Genomic DNA, 17,947 nt, shown 5'->3' with positions numbered 1-17,947 from the left:
AACTTGCAGTAGTAACTCGTCACAGTAAACTGTGAATTTATAACGCTGTATCATTTGATGTTTCTTTAAAAAATTGTACTGTAACAGGAAAACAATCACTAGTGTGAGGGTAACGTTACTGAGCGTCATTCACTCAGGGGCCCCTCAGCACCGGGCCCTTCGTGTCTATATTTGGCAGGAACAGCACGGTATGTGAAGAATGGCCTCATAACTATAATTTTAGCCGCATTTCCACGCTACAAATGTGTTTCTCCAATGAAAACAAAAACTGTTTGTCACTTCCTCTCGTGACGTCACAGTGTTTGTGTTGAGCAGATTAGCTACAAACCTGCAGCTGTTTTCATTTCCTGCAGGCACCGTTTGAACACCTAATCGTCTTCGATTACATACTCTGCGTTTTGCTTTTGTTTTACTCGAGCACTTGCGTCTAAGAAGATCCAGAGGTAAGAAGATCTGTAATTTCACCTCCTGGGTGTCGAAACTAGCTCCAAACGGCTAGTTCACTCCGGTAGGACACATACCGAGAGGAGTAATAAACATAAACAGAACCCTGCCTTTTTCAAAAAAACATTTCATTTAGATGGAGCCAGACATATTTGTCGAATGGTACTATAAAGCTGTCATGTTTTCGACTTTATTTGCTTGTTAATGCTTGTGTTTCTTCGCTAGCTGATCTGTCACACGACCTTATGTTGACAGCATGACAACAAGACCAGACGAGCAGAAACAGCCCCTTTGCTTTATTTCTTTATAAGACAGGTCGAGTGTGTCAGGCACCTGCTACACAAAGAATAACTATATTTTGTTAGTATAAAGTCTACAGCTTGATATATAACCCACTAGAGTATTACCTAGACCTAGATGGAAGAGCGAAATTTGTCAAATTAAATATTAATGAATGAAGACATGTTTCGAAAAGATACATTATTAACCCTCATTACCATATGGACAAATAAATTATAAAAATTAATGTATGAAAAAAAGATTTTGGAAATAAAGACGTGAAAAATTAAATAAAAGCAAAAATCTATAAACGACACAAGTAAAACTATTGTAAAACATTACATTTTATGTACTTTATTTGTTTTATATTCATTTATAGGCAAATTGATGTAAAAAATAAATGACAAATTGATGAAAAATGTATTTATAATTTATTGTTTGTTTTAATATTTTTAATATTTGCCAGGTTATAAAATATAATAAAGAAACTATTATATTACATAAATATATATTTGTATTATTATTTAAACATTTATAATTTGTTTAATATGTATTTATTGGCATTTATTCTATTTATTTTGATGATTGTTTGATTATTATTATTAAATAAATTGTAAATGTGGTGGTAAGCATATCCCCTATTAACATAAACCAGTAAAGCGTTTGAATGATTGTATGAATCCTAATGTAAAAATATTACTTGTTCTGTCAACTTTATTCTCTTGTTAATCAATTTTGTCTTATTTTTCTCGCTTTCACAGCCATCTCATTTTGGTGCGGTGTCACCCGGTCTGGGTGAAATGTCCTTTAGTTCCACATGAGCTCTACTATGTGGTACATCATGCAGAGTATTCAGAGCAAATACTCATTGTCGGAAAGGCTCATTCGAACCATAGCTGCCATTCGCTCCTTCCCACATGATAATGTGGAAGATCTTATACGCAGGGTGAGTTGTGTTACCAAAGCTTCAGAAAGCGTTTCATATATTGCGTTCTGACTGAAAATATGCTGCTTTCACAGGGAGCAGATGTGAACCGGATGCATGGCACGCTGAAGCCCCTGCACTGTGCCTGTATGGTGGCTGATGCTGATTGTGTGGAGCTTTTGCTGGAGAAAGGTGCCGAGGTACAGCGTAACAAGAATCATTCTTTATGAGTTTGCAAACTAAAGTCAGTTCCCTAAATTCAGTGTTTTGACAGTTTAAATTAAAGCGTGCAATTTTGGTGCCACTAGTGGTGGAGAAATGACACATTTTATTGTTAGGTTGTTAATGGGTCTGTGACAAGTAAGTGATTAAAGGTCTTTTTACAGTCTATGATTAAAACGCATGTCAAGTTATGTTTTACATTTTGAATACTTCTGATATAAGAATACACATCTTAATCTTTATTTTACAAAAAGTTATGTAATATATTTTTCAAGGTAAAAGTTCATTTAAAGTATTGTTGTATGTTTTGGGGGAGTTGTGGGGGAGCACCACATGATATTTTTAAACCCTAAACTAACCTTGACTTAAAAAATATAGGCTATTATTGACTTTATATAAGTATCTGCAAGGGTCCTCTATGACATAATTTCCTTTTTTGTTTTTTTCCCGTATAAGTTTGCTTGTTGATTTGGCAGACAAAATTTTAATTTGTCTAAATAATTAAAATAAAAATGTAATATTAATGAGAAATGAAAAAGTTTTATTAAAAAATATGTACATTACCATTTCAAACTTTCAGCAAGGATGCATTAAATTTACATTAATAATGTTGCAAAAGAAATGCTGTTGATGTAAACTTTCTATTCATCTAAGAATCCTGAAAAACATTTAGCATGTTTTTCACAAAAATATTAAGCCCATCTGTTTTCAACACTGATAATAAGAAATGTTTTTGAACACCACATTTTCTGAAGGATCATGTGACACTGAAGTAATGGCTGTTGAAAATTTACATTTTGCCATCACAGAAATAAATTACATTTAAATATCTGTTCAAATAGAAAACAATTGTTTTAAATTGTAATAATTCTAATATTTAAATAGCAAAATTTAAATATTTAAGTACTGTCTTTACTGTATTTTTGATCAAATAATATATATATATATAATATAATTTATTTATTTTTTTCGTGTGGGTTTTTCTTCATTATAGTAGTAGGAAAGATGCTTCAACCCAACAGTTTTTACTTAATTTTTTACGATGTTAACCAACTATCTCTCTCACTCAGGTAAACGCCTTGGATGGCTACAACCGCACTGCCCTGCATTACGCAGCGGAGAAGGACGAGGGTTGTGTGGAGCTGCTTCTAGAATACGGGGCCCAGCCGAATGCTCTGGACGGCAACAAGGATACCCCACTGCACTGGGCCGCCTTCAAAGATAACCCTGAGTGTGTACGGGCCCTGTTAGAGAGCGGCGCATGCCCGAATGTCCGCGATTACAATAACGACACACCCCTCAGTTGGGCGGCCATGAAGGGCAACCTGGAGAGCGTCCGTGTGCTGTTGGAGTACGGCGCTCAAGTCCACGTCACCAACCTAAAGGGCCAGACGCCCATCTCGCGGCTGGTGGCGCTGCTGGCTCGGGGCCTGGGCACAGAACAGGAGGAAGAGTGCCTGGAGCTGCTTTGCCGCGCTGCGGGGAGGTTTGAAATCCGCAGGGCCGACGGCTCTTTACCACGTGAGCTCAGTAAAGATCCTCATTTACTGGCTCGACTCACTAGCCTCGTAGCCCAGCCGCCCTCGTTGAGAGCCTTGGCGCGCTGCACCGTTCGTAACAGCCTGGGAGTTCAGTTCCTCCCATCTGCGGTGAAACAGCTCCTGCTACCAGAGTCAGTGAAAGAATATGTGCTCCTCAGAGACTGAGCGAGAAGACTGTGCTTAATGTCAGACGTGGAGGAGGTAGATGTCTTCTGTGTACGTGAACGTGATTGTAATCAGACTGCAATCTGAAGTGTCTGTCCATATACAGTGGGTGAAGAAGTGAGGAAGTTTTATGTTTCTTTTGTTGCTATTATGCCATCAAACAAACTCAGACTTGGGTTGCAGTGCGATTGTCTGCTTTGGTGCGGATAAATGTTGATCTGGTAGGAGAGAGATGTCGAAAATGCACTTATGAACCTATAATGTTAAAATATCAGTAGATAATAATGTGTGAAACACTCTAAAATTGCAAAAACAAGAAATAATTAAAAAATATTATTTACCAGTAAATCTTATCTACACACAAACAACACTTAAACAGCACTCATAAGTTATAATTATATATTAAATGTATTTCTTTCTATTTGAAGTTAAAGTTTTTATTTATGCAGTAATCGTTTTTTAAAGACAACTAAAACCTTTACATTTTAAAGTCAAATAAATATTAACATGTTTGTTTAATCATTTTATGAGGCCAGTCATCAAAAATTATCCTGGAAATATGGGTGCATTTTTTCAAAAATATAGTAAATTTGCCTCAAAGTAACCTTGTTTTACATTTGTTTACTGTTCTGAAACAGAACGATGTAAGAACACTTCATTGGATTTCAAAACAATATCTATTTCTGTTCATCTGTCACATTCATAATCATGAATATTTCTCTTGAAAACTACCTGGTTTAGAGTCTTGGATTGTATTACTTATTTTGGTGCTGATGATTGCAGAAAATGAGCTGTATTTAAGTTTGAGATGAAAACATAGCAAACCTTAACAAGAATATTCTGTGTCAGTAATGGGAATGTTCATTTTTTTTAGCTTCACAGTGTCTTCTAAGCATGATCTTTCCAAACACTGGCAGACTATGAATGGGATGTCTTAAATGAATTCATGTCAACACTAGTGTCACATCTTGTGAACCCCCTCTGATTTTGTGCAGCTCTGTTTTCATTTCTCTGTTGTTATATTGCTTGATTAAGAAGAATGTAGTGCTCACATCTAGTTTTATGCATGCAGAATAACCAGTAAAAGCCTCCATGCATTGTTCAAGTGTTTTACTGCAGTTTTTTCTTCAAAACAAGTGAAATGTGAACGTGATGATGAACACATCATTTGCCTTCTCAATGACATGAATCTTTAGATGAGCTCTCTGTGTATAATTTTAACCAGTAGAGGGTGCTGGAATACCACAGGATATAAAACAGTCAGCTAAAGCTTGTAAAATAATCAAAATCATGTTCTAATTTTTCATGACAGAAAAAGACTGTCAAATATCAGATCTTCAGGAAAAGGTAAAACCTATATTTACTTATAATAGCTAAATAAACAGAAGTCATGGATCCATTGCTTACTATTTTATATTAATTAGCAAATATGTATTAATGTTTTCTGTAAGTTATACTAAGACTTTAAAAACGCTCTCCATCAAAGCCCTGGTTTGGTTTTCTTAAGAAATTTAATAGCAAGAAAAAAGCATACTTTGTGTACATTTTGCTTTTTTAACTTAAGTGAGTTTGTGTTTTGCATCATGCTTTATTTAAACTCCTAAGCACAGGATGTCCTCTTTAAGAGAATGTAAATCGGTCAGGAAGGAAACTACAGTAGGACTGAATAAAGGCCCTCTGCAGCTCACCTTCCTCTGCTTTCAAAGCCGTCACCTTCAGTTTACAAGTTTTCATCTTCATCGTGGCTTTAGTTAATGCACAGAAAAATCAGTATGATACACTCAATAGCAGAATGAATCACTGACCACTTGTGAAGAGAGTTAGTAAGGCTGGGATGGGAACAAAATATTGTTCATGACAATCTAAGGGTATGGATAATTAAAAATATTGCTTCCTTTTTTTTTGACATTTTGTAATACAAGGAATGAGGAAACACTATTATAAGTGCACAGAAATTGACTGTACAATCAATTTTAATAAGATTTTTTAAACTATTTTCCAACTTTCTTCACTAACACTGGGAGTAACAGAAACCAATATATTAAATGAATTAAACATGATACATTCTGTGATTCCTGAAGTTTCAAAAACTATATGTCCTTCAATATAAATAGTTACTGAGAGGGTACAAATGAAATATTTCGGTTTACAGCTTTATATATTTTTAATACATTTTTGTATTTTAATTTACATTACAATTTGATTGTTTTAATATATTAATATTAATGATCTTGAGAACCACTATTCTAAAAGAAGACAGTGTAGCACCCTACAAAGATTGTATTATTTATTATTATTTAGGAGGATTTAAAAAAAGATTAAAAAGTCTAATAATCTATTTTAGAGTGATTTACATTCACATTCATAGCAACATTCAAAGTTTGTGCCAGAATGTTATACCCTAATAACATGATTATAGTCAGTAAATAAACAAGCTATATAGTTTCTTGATCACCTTCACAGAAAAAAACAAGCATCAACAACGTGATCGTAAACGTCCCATCCCAGGTGAGCGCTGAGGGATTGGGGTTGTGTGACGCTAAAATCTCGCGAGACTTCACAGGGAGGGGCGTGTCAGATTCCAAGAGAGGAGAGAGAGATAGAGAGAGGGGCGCTGTGGTAAGTTTGTAAACATTCTTCTTTTGTCAAAAATGTGGAATCGATGATTGTCTTGATTTGAAACAACGCCCAGTTGTTATTTATATCCGTTAACAAGGTTTGTCTGTGATCAAGAGTAAGTTTTATGTGGAGACTGAGCGGCTGTCAGTGGGTTACAGCGGACACCTCAGCTCGATCAGAGCTCTTGACAAGCGAGAGAAGAAAATCTTAGGAACCCAAAAGTGCCCCTAGCGTCATTTATTATCTTGTATATGTGTATACCATATTACTACATACTATAGCGGTTTAGTTTTCTTTCAATATATACGTTTTTTGCTTATATAAAATTACAAATTTGATGCCACGGTCAGTTTGTTTGCTTCAAAGTACTGTTTGCATACTTTTGTTTCTAGCGGGGGGAGTATGAGCGGCCTGTACGTTCTAAGTACGTGAATTCCATTTTTGAGTGGGATTTCCGTGCGCCAATGAGACGCAGCTAATAATCGTGATTGACGTTTATTGTAGCCAAACAGCAATTCGATATTTTTGATTGACGCGCCTGTGACCAATCACAACAAGGGTAGGGCGGGCACATGCGGGAAAAGGCTGGCTTTAAAGTTGGCATGTTCGGAAGACATCAAGCTAGCATAGATTTGCTAAATAGTTAGCTACGTTAATTTTCGGCGAAGGCACTAGAAATGAACGTTATTTTTTTATGTATTGCAGCAATCCAACATAGAAGGTAGACATTGCACATTATAGTGTCATAAAACTTTGTATAAAACAAAACAAGGCAACAGTGCCTTGAGTTTTTAGGACATTTCCATAAAAGTTCTATTTTTGTTGTTTACAGAGACAGTCATGATTTGAAGTACGATAAATTACTTTTCATATTTTACTTTTTACTTTTTTTCCAACTAAAATCTTTTCTAAAAGCTTTGCAGTAATTACTGTTAGTTTAAAAGGTAGATGTTTTTTGGGTTTTTTTTTTTTTGAATGTCATGAATAAATAAAAAGAGGGTCAACCCCACACAAATGTGAGAATTATAAATCACAAAATTGCTGGCAATTTAAACAAACTAAATTAGTTTTTCTTGATTGTTAGCTGTATGAACATGTGACCCTGGACCACAAAACCAGTCTTAAGTGTAAATATTTCGAAATTTAGATTTATTTATCTAAATAATTATTATATAAATAAGCTTCATTGATGTATGGTTTGTTATGATATGACAATATTTGGCCGAGATACAGCTATTATACAGATATTATTTGAAAATCTGGAATCTGAGGGTGCAAAAAAATCTAAATATTGAGAAAATCGCCTTTAAAGTTGTCCAAATGAAGTTCTTAGCAATGCATATTACAAATCAAAAATTAAGTTTTGATATATTTACGGTTAGAAATTTACTAAATATCTTCATGGAACATGATCTTTACTTAAAATCCTAATGATTTTTGGCATAAAAGAAAAATCGATAATTTTGACCCATGCAATGAATTTTTGGCTATTGTTACAATTATACCCCGGCGACTTAAGACTGGTTTTGTGGTCCAGGGTCACATATTATATAAAACAAGCACCTGCTGTTGATCAGTTTGCTATTCCATGAAATTGTTGTGGGTATTTGTCTCCAGATAAGATAAAGACATCTTTGCTCATAATGCATCCAGTGTGAAAAGATGCCTCCTAAAACAGCTGAAAATAATCAACTTGATTTCTTCTGAGCGTGTGAATGTCCCATCTTAGACCTGTAAACACCATCTGTATGTCTGAGGACCTGCAATTGTAGATATAGGTCATCTTCACTTGGCACTTGTTGAATTCCAATTATGTTACTCTTTGGAATGACTGTACGTCTCCATATAATACATCATCCTCTCAGTAGATGTATTTGCTTGTGCACTAGTGAGCGTTTTTGCAGCTGTTACAGTAATTGCCTCATAGCGGCTTGGTTAATAAGAGCTCAGAGCCTTACTTGTTACTTTCACCTCTGCTATAAGGCATGTGCAGCGGTTTACAATGTGTTAAGTGAAGACGTTTTACAGGAAGGAACTTCATATGCCAGTTTGACGTCTTTCATATGATGAAATCGGCACTGTTTGTGACTACCAGGTCATTTGTTGAACCACACTAACCATTAAAAGTCAGAACTGTGAATGAAGGATTATGTTATGATTATGTAAGTTGTCCTGGCAACAGTTGTATACAGGATAATATAATTGACTGCAGATAGGCAATGATAGTTGCCCGGATGCATCAATAGAATAATAGAGCAGACCAAATAACACTGTTTCAAATATCCAGCAGACTGTTCAAATCAAACAGACAATAAGGATAAACTTCCAGCCGTGCTTGAGTTGATTCTGGGCATCTGTGCTCTTCTAAAGTTATGTAATATTTGGCCTGCTCTAAAAGGTGTGCCAGGCTCATGAAGTACTGTGAGAGAGCTCGCAAAAATTGAGGGAGATACTGCATAGTAGAAATAATGAATGGACAATGTGGGTGGCTGGAAACAGTTTTCATCCGGTTTTTGGCAAGCACACCAGGGTTGATGGATAGCGCTGATTTAGGAATCATTAAAATATGATATTCACATGCCATCATGGTGCTGTAATGTTTAGAGAAACAGTAGAATATGCCAAAATTGAATTGGTATGTCCATTATAACGTAATTAGCCACTCTTTCAGAACATTGCCATACTGACAGCAATATATCTTGATATTTTGTCCAGCCTTTTAATATAATCTTGATGTTTATTTGCTCTGAAATTGCATAAAATGTTTTTGCAGTCAAATCATAGGAACCGTCATTTTGACCAGATGCTGTGGTTTAACACAAGAAGTAAAATATGGTGAATATACAATCTAGATAATAAAAATGGTAAGATGTTTTACATCAAAGGAACACATTTATTTTAATTGTTCAAAAGTTTGGGGTCTGCAAAAATTCTTTAATGTTTTTGAAAGAATGTTCTACATATACTGTATTTGATCAAAAATACAGTGAAATCTGTAATACTGTAAATATTACAGTTAAAAATAACATTTTAAATAAATTAAAAAATGTAACTTATTCCTGTGATGGCAAAGCTTAATCTTCAGCAGCTGTTACTCCAGTCTTCAGTGTCACATGACCCTTTAGAAATCATTTTAATATGCTGATTTGCTGCTTAAGAAACTTATTATTGTCAATGTTGAAAATTGTTGTTGTGCTGCTTAATATTTTTGTGGTATATTTAGATTCTTTAACTAGAAAGTTCAAAAGAACAGCATTTATTTGAAATAGAAATCTTGGTAATATTTTAGAATAGGGAACACTTATTCACCATTAACTATGACTTTTCCCTCCTAACCTGCTGTTTATTAATAGTTAGTAAGGTAGTTGTTAAGTTTAGGTATTGGGTAGGATTAGGGATGTAGAATAAGGCGTTAATATGTAATAAATGGCTAATATTCTAGTAATATGCATGCTAATAAGCAACTAGTTAAGAGACCCTAAAATAAAGTGTTACCGAAATCTTTTGTAACATCATAAATGTTTTTACTGTCACTTTTAACAAGTTCAGTGTGTCCTTGCTGAATAAAAGTATTAATTCTTTCTTTAATTTCTTTCAAGTTCTGAGCCCAAACTTTTGAACAGCAGTGTTTGCACAGCTATACATTAATAAACAGTAATATTTACCTACATATGTTTTTACTACAGTATTTCGTAGGGGCTGAAACAAAGGTTTTTCAGTAATAAGCAAATAAGTCCATTTGAATCAGTGTCGTATAATATATTGCCAGCAACATAATTGCAAATATATCATGGACGTTTGATATATTTCTGTAGACAGGAGAGAAGACGCACTGTTGCCATTTATGTCCAACATTGTTGCAGCAGCAGTATGATCTGATCTGAGGAGGATTATGTGTTTACAGAGGGGGACTTGGGGTCGACATTGTTCCTAGCAGAATACAGGCCCTGGGGACTGCATTGGGCTACATTGTGTATTTCCTCACCATGGATTTAGCACCGGGCACACTGCAGTCATGGATCTAAAGTTTCATTTGTTCCATTTTCCAAAGCTCAAGTTCACTAAGGTTACATAAATCCAAATAAACCATAAAACACACACCCGCACCCTAGATCCCCCATCCCTGAAACCATCTGCGGGACCCTTGGCCTTTACCTGCGAGTTACCGAACACCCTCCAAAAGCTTTCGTTCAATTCTCTGCTCCCTGCCCCCCTTTTCCGTCGCTCCCTTTTTGTGGGGTCTCCCTTACTCTCTGGCAGCTCACTCTCCAGATTCCTCATTCTTGGCTCCAGCTGAAGCTATTAATACAGTTTGTTTTGTCAGTTTCCTAGCAGACAGCATCAAACAGTGCACGCCTGAGGCAGATTATAGCCGGACCTTGCTACACCGTCCACCTGCTGAGTAGGAGAAATCCAAGTTAACAGCAGGATGCTGTTTGTCCCCGTGTCGGACCACTAAGGCCCAATTGATCCTGAGGAACTGGGCTGTGAATTTATAAAAATGCATTCCACAGAGTTCCCTCAGTCGTGGAAAAAAATCTGGAAATGTGAATTTGAAAAGTCAGGGAAATTAAGGACATTTTAAAATGTCTTGGAAATTTCTATAGTCAACAATATAATTCTCTAAAATGTTTCACAGTTTAAAATTTTTTTTTTATATATACAGTCTGTTAAATAATAATTAAAAAAAAACATTTAAATGAATTTTTATGACTGCTAATAATGTTAGCTCCTGTATCATTTGCTGTGATTCCTTGTTTGTAATTTTTAATAAAAGCAGCATCCTCTTTATGATTCGATGCAAATATAAATGTAAATGTGAAAGTCATGGAAATCAATTGGTCTGAAGGTGTGGGAACCCTGAATGTATTGCATTTTTAAAAACTCAAGCAGTGCGTTGCTAGTACTGCGAGCTGTCTTCCTGTTTAAATGGTTGATGATAGACAAACCCAGCTGTTCAGTTTATCTTCAGTAGTGCTATCAAAGATGGTGGATGTTGTCAGAGCCGTGGCTTCGCAACAAGCACTCATGCAGAGATATGCGGTTCTCATGTTGGAGACTCTAGTTGAGTCTGAATTTGGTTGAAATTTTTTTTTTTTTTATGAATTTTTACTAAAAGACTGAAACCAAAATTAAAGTTTTTATTTATTTGTAACCAAAAATAAGTTTTGGTAATTGAATTTGGTAAACTGGGTAATTAAACTCGGTATGCTGTTCAAGGTTTCATGTTCTCAAGTGATAAACAACACAGATTATTGGAGAATGTTTCAGCCTTTCTACTTCAAAATGTCATTTTTCTTTCACTATTTAATTTACAGTTTCTTTTGTAGTTTTTTTTTGTGAAATTTACTAGCAATTTCTGGTCTTACACCAGTTTATTCTTTATTTTTTCTTTTGGCATTTTGCCTTTATTTAGATAGGTCAGTGTAATTAAAGGAAGTGAATTGCGAGAGAGAGGGAGGCAGGATCTGGGAAAGGTCTATGAGCTGGGATTTGAACTCGGGGCGCCTGTAGCGCAACGTCGATGTATTGGCACCGACACACCTGTTTTTTGTTTTTTTTTGTGATATTGTAGTAATGTTCTTTGGCAACAAGTCACCTCTCCTTATTTCAGCTGAACAAATGTTACATATGCTAATATAGCATCCTTTTTGCTCACTGTGAAGTGTGTCCACCCTGCTACTTTGTTTATCTACAGTATATTGAGTATACAAAATAATCTGGCTGACATGAAACATGTAATTCGAAAAATACTCATCAAAGATCACTGTCTTGATAAATGGTTTTGGCCCTCCATAACTATTTTGGGCAAAACCGAAAGTTCTGAAACAGTTTCTGAAATTTTGTTGCATACAGATTTATTTATTTATTTTGATCTTTTTAGGTGCACTTTAGTTTGTTATAATGCAAGCATTTTGAGATGTTAAGAGAATGTCGTTTCATTAATAATAGGTTTTTTTCTTTAATTGAGCATTTGTTGGAAATAATTAAAGTACAAACATGCTTAAACAGACTTCAATTACAAATGCTTCCCATGCTTTTATATTGCAAACATAATCTTAATCTTAACAGGAAGTGGTCTTCGATTACTCCAGAATGTCTTTGTGAATAATCCATAAAGGCTCTATTTTTGTTTTGGATGGTCAATTGTTGCACACATTGACGCAGGTGGTCCGATCTCTATTCGGCTGATTTATTGTGCAATGGTAAACTTCAGACTCCTCCATGAGTGCGCTCTCTTAGTTTGAGGCTTACTGAGACACGGACACTTCACCAAGGGTATAACGAATGGGTGCTTCTCATTTGTATATGGTCTCTTTGTGCGTTTCTCTGACCAAACTGTCTGTGTGTATTGCAACCAGACCGAAAGCTCTGACACCAAGCTGTTGGCTCACTTGTAGAGCGTGTGAGGTCTGCAAGGAATCAAGCTGCTTAGCTTGTACTCCACTTTGATCTCAGCTGTAATGGGAAGGGCCTTTTGGGGCAAACAAGATGCAGTTATTTTCTTTATGGAAAACAGAGCAAGGGTCTTGGCAGAGGCTGCTGATTTCAGCTTATAACTGCACGTCTCTCCACACAAGACACTTGAACGCAATTGAAATAAGGATATATACAGCATTCTGGTTTGTTCTTTTGTGCTCTGTATACCTGTATTTTAAAGCAATGTGTAATTTAAAGGGATAGTTCACCCAAAAATGAAAATTTGTCCATTAATTACTCACCCTCGTGTCGTTCCAAACCCGTAAGACCATTCATCTTCGGAACACAAATTAATCACAATTTTTAATGAAATCTGAGAGCTCTCTGACCCTCCATAGACATCAATGCAATACCACGTTCAAGGCCCAGAAAGGTAGTAAGGACATCGTTAACTAGTGGCATCGGTGGTTTAACCTTAATTTTATGAAACTACGAGAATACTTTTTGTGCTCAAAGTAAACAAAAATAATGACTTTATTCAGCAATTTCTTCAGTCAGTCTTCGATGCACGTTCACAAGAGTTCCACGACTTAATTTGTGTTCTGAAGATGAACGAAGGTCTTACAGGTTTGAAACGACATGAGGGGAAGTAATTAACAAAATAACATTTTTGGATGAATTACCCCTTTAATTAAGTAATTTTTTGTGAAGGCCTCCTAAACAGCATGTCGAGTGCAAGATGGGTAAACCGAATCCAGCTTTAACACACATTGTTGTTCAGACAACCCACCAAATAATTGTTTTTTAAAATGATCCTAACGCTTTTTTGTGCATTTCTATTCTATTGGCACTTTGAGAGCAGTTGCTTTTGTTTGCTGTAACTTTACAGCACTAATGTTACATAAGTTAGCAGCACCTCAGCCTGCAGACCTGCCAATCTAAATGGCTTTTTACATTTTTTACAGACGACATATGCAAGCTTTATCCATTTAAGTCCCTGTTGTTATAGTCAAGGAAGATGTTTAGTTCATTCTTCACCTTTTGTTTGCGGTGGTGGTTGTGTAACTCACCAGACGTCATTCTGAGCTGGTGGGGCATGTTGAAAGTTTAATGAAACTTCCCTCCATTTAAATTTAATGAACGTGTTACTTTTTCCAAAATTCCCAGCCTCTCTATGCGTGGAGCACTGGGTTTAAAGGAGTGAGAGTGTAGATTGAGAACTGCTGTGAAGACAGATGACAAATTCGGTCAGCCCAGTCAAATTTGCTGAAGGCCACCACAACTAAATATAAAACGCGTATATAATGGATACTAAACACAAGTGTGTAGTACATGAACACATTTCAAAATAGAGCTATGCAAGAAATTGATTATTACAGAATACTTGTGATTTTTCTGTCAGTATAAAACTATGCACCATTATGATCTTTAATGCCCATTATTTGACCAATACGTCCTGAGGACCAATCTTTTCTAAGAAAGATATGTTGAAACCTTTATATAAATGATGACTTGATTCAGCGATTCATTTACTTCACTTAAAGCGATATATCACCCAAAAATGAAAATTCTGTCATTAATTACACGCCCTCATGTCGTTCCAAACCCCAAGACCTTCGTTCATCTCCAGAACACAAATTAAAATATTTTCAGAAATTGTCAGAAAGCGCTCAGATTTTATAAAAAATATTTTAACTTATGTTCTGAAGATGAACTAAGGTCCTACGGATTTGGAACGATATGAGGGTAATGAATGACAGAATTAAAATTTTTGGGTGAACTATCTCTTTAAAAAGGTTTTAAATGCCTCCTTGTTGCATTTTTTTACTAAATATACGGCTATGCATTGGCAAATATGCATATTATACATATGCATTGCTGTTCATTGCTATGTATTGTTATGTTGGTGCATTTAAATTTAAATTATTACATATCATTCTTTTATTGTGTTTATTTAGTGAAAAACAGGTCTTAATTATCAACCAGATTTTGTGTTTTCTTTTTTACTAATTAAAGCAAAACACTTTTGACAGATCTTTTCTTCCATATTGTGACATACAACTGAGTGAATTATTGAAAAAGAAATTTAAAAGAATTTAGGTAAAATAAAATATCCAATTTTTTTTATATAAGTTTATATACGTCACCAGAGAGAAATTTGTTTTCACCAGAAGGTCCAGTTATGACATTTTAATTAAACATGAAGAAGAATTAAGCAAAGAAAGTAGGCTAGATTTTCATTTCGTGCCAACTTTCCCATAAGTCCCATAATCACGGACAACTGGAAAAGTCATTAAAAAATAATTGGTCCAAATTATGGACAACCCTGTATGTAAGTTTTAGCTGCCCAGCCCTTTTCTGAACATCTCATGGATCCATCAGAGTCCAGGGAATCATTCAAGAAAGAGGGAGTGTCTACAACAAGCCAATACACACGCATCTCATTCCCCTGGATCAGAGCGGCTCATTCCAGACATGTCTCTCCAGAATTACCCTTATTGCACTGTCCGTTCCTCATTTCCAATACTTGCACTCATTACACCCTCTTGAATTAGATGAAGGCAATCAATCGTTCTTATCTCTGAGGGAAATCGGTTCCTGGTGTGTGGCAAAAAGGTACCAGTACAACCTCTTGATGTCAGCGTAGATGTCTTGAGTTCCTGTGAAAAGTGATGAGCGTCTGGGAGTGTGGGTTGCTGATATTTAAGCCTGAGAATCGGGTGGAGGAGTTCAGAGAATGACTGCAGACAAAGGTGTAGAGTGGCACTAGAGTCTTCGCTACAGAAGAGCTTTGTGGAGATGGTGTCAAGAGGACTACAATGAAAAGTAGAGGAGGGGCTAAAAAGACTTTGCTTTGAGCAAATCCCGAACTCTGCGTGTCATTGGCCTGCCAGATGCCCCCAGTGTAAAGGAAGTATCACCAGGGAAGCTTGTAGTCGCTACACTAACATGCATGTGCTCGGTTCTTCGTTATTTTTAAACACCCGTCGCTTCCTGCGCTGAGCGAGGATCTAGGCAGAATCATCCCTGGGATTGGCTGAAGAACTTTTCCTGGCTTGAATCTCTAGAAAAACCCTTCAGTAATGTTCTCGTCTTCTCTTCCACAGTTATATTGCAACGCTTTTGCAAAGATGGGGGACGACAAGCCTTTTGTGTGCGGTGCTCCTGGCTGTGGGCAGGTAAGTTCGCTTTCACTTTGTCATGGGTTTCAGGTGTGAGTGTGCTTTTCTGGTTCATAGGGCATTCTCTGGTTATTGAAGAGTCGTCCTCTTAGCTGCACGGTAACCAGACGTCTGCCCGGCGTGTGTGTGGAGGGAGGTGCGCCAGCTGCACCGCTCTGAAAACATGTTGTTTTTGTCACACTGCAGCCCAGAGCCACACTGATGAAGCTGATAGCGCGCTTGTGAAACTGCGCTAACGTCTCTTGCACTGTCTGACTCACTCACAAACTTGGCCAATGAGTAATCCCAGCGCAGTTATTGTCTACACTTGTCTGGTTTGAGTCAAAGTCCATGCAGACGCTATGATGAGGTTATTGATGCATATCGATGCACTTATGATGAACTTGCAGACAAAGTAGGTTGAGAGTGAGTGCACTGCAAAACAATGATTTAATCTCTTTTTTTCTTCCAGTAAAAATATCACTAAAACAAAAAAGTACCTAACAAGCAAAATTGCATAATGTAATAAAACTGTTTACAGATAATTTGTTACAAATTAAATTTGTAAATAAAAAAACACCCAATAAAAATGTTAAATAGTAAAAAAAAAGTAGTAATAAATACAATTTTAATTGATGGAATTCTTTTTTTATTTTGCTATATATATATATATATATATATATATATATATATATATATATATATATATATATATATATATATATATATATATATATATATATAAAATTTTGCTTCTCAAGTAAATTGATTTTGGTTTAAGGATCATAGTACCAGAAAATAATTTTTTTCCAGTGTAAGAACTGAAAAACAGTGTGGCCTTTGGAGGTATGTGCTGCTTTGAGGGCATTGAAAACTGAAAGAGGAAGTGATCGAGACCCATCCTACTCAGTGAGACAGTGATGTTCGTTCTGTGGTTTTGATCTGAATGTTCTCCTCCACAGTTACGTAGAAAACAGTGTGAGAAAAGTAGCATGGACCAGAATGAGGCAATTTAACAGTTAGACTGCCTCTCTAATACTGAAAGCAACAATGATCATTTAACCGTACCGTTAGCGGCATAATCTTGAGAATTGAGAGGAACAACATGAACTTGATGAATAATTTATGTTAGTTAGTTGTTTGCAGATGTTTCTTTCTCAGACGCCACAGGGACCATGACTGTTTAATACTTCTTGCTTTGACCTAGCCAGACTTTGTGCAGGAGAAATCGTTTTTTCTTACGTAAAAAGGTTCCTTAGATTACTATTGGTAATACTTAGAATATAGGCCTAGGATTTGAATATTATAGTAGACATAATTTTTCAGCTTGTACTGGTTTTTGAAGAGAGACATAATATTTATTTTTCATTTTATATCCGTTTTTAGTCTTGTGATGGCAACATGAATTTATTTTCAGCATCATTAGTCTAGATTTGCTGTTTTCAGGCACGCAGATGGCACTAGGGACGGTGCGGACATGACCCCCCCAGAGTCATAGTGACCCGATCCGTCCCCCTCACTGTCTCTACGAAAGGCGACATCGGTAAACAGAGGATTAATCAGGGTTTCCGCTATGTACATTAGCCTAAGTAGTGCTAATGTACTTAAACGTGCACTGAGCGATTTTTGAAAAACCCAAAACACTCGTGTAGCCAATCAGCAGTAAGGGGGTGTGTCTTGTACTTATAGAGAGAAGTAAGTCGTGACGTATTGTCAAGTATGGTGACCCATACTCGAAATTGGTGCTCTGCGTTTAACCCATCCAAGTGCACACACACAGCAGTGAGTAGTGAACAAATGCACACACACACACACACACACCGTGAACACACACCCGGAGCAGTGGGCAGCCATGCTGCAGCGCCCGGGGAGCAGTTGGGGGTTCGGTGCCTTGCTCAAGGGCACCTCAGTCGTGGTATTGAGGGTGGAGAGAGCGCTGGACATTCACTCCCCCCACCTACAATCCCTGCCGGCCGGGGACTCGAACCCGCAACCTTTCGATTACGAGTCCGACTCCCTAACCATTAGGCCATGACTTTCCCCGAGAAGAGATCGACTATAGATTGAGAGAGATGGCAGATAAAAAAAAGAGAAAAATATCAGAGAAACAAAACATTAAAAAGAAGGGATCTTGGTCCCCCCCAGTTAAAAGATCCCATCTGCCCCCCTGG

The 17,947-nt window shown here is 36.5% G+C and overlaps 2 protein-coding genes across 3 annotated transcripts in view; both read left to right on the top strand.

The window, feature by feature from the left end:
- The first annotated feature begins 289 nt into the window (after positions 1 to 289).
- Positions 290 to 4,678, top strand: LOC306860569 (ankyrin repeat and SOCS box protein 8-like). Its single transcript, XM_079402321.1, has 4 exons — positions 290 to 443; positions 1,485 to 1,669; positions 1,744 to 1,848; positions 2,941 to 4,678. The coding sequence occupies exons 2-4, from the start codon at positions 1,541 to 1,543 to the stop codon at positions 3,574 to 3,576; spliced, it is 870 nt and encodes a 289-aa protein (XP_079258447.1). The 5' UTR covers positions 290 to 443; positions 1,485 to 1,540; the 3' UTR covers positions 3,577 to 4,678.
- Positions 4,679 to 6,141: 1,463 nt separating this feature from the next.
- LOC306860553 (cyclic AMP-dependent transcription factor ATF-7-like) overlaps positions 6,142 to 17,947 on the top strand; it is a gene marked incomplete at its 5' end in the record, with an annotated part of 32,756 nt that continues 20,950 nt past the window's right edge. Inside the window, 2 exons of one of the 2 annotated variants that reach the window (XM_079402298.1) lie at positions 6,142 to 6,195; positions 15,723 to 15,794. In XM_079402298.1, the coding sequence (XP_079258424.1) occupies positions 15,747 to 15,794 (48 nt within the window). Of the gene's footprint in view, positions 6,196 to 15,698; positions 15,795 to 17,947 lie in introns of those variants that run through there. The other variant, XM_079402297.1, reaches the window with a different exon arrangement.

Source organism: Barbus barbus, assembly GCF_936440315.1.
Source record: "Barbus barbus genome assembly, chromosome: 41".
NCBI lineage: Eukaryota > Metazoa > Chordata > Actinopteri > Cypriniformes > Cyprinidae > Barbus > Barbus barbus.
Note: the sequence above shows the minus strand (reverse complement) of the source record. Positions and strands in the feature narration are given on the sequence as shown.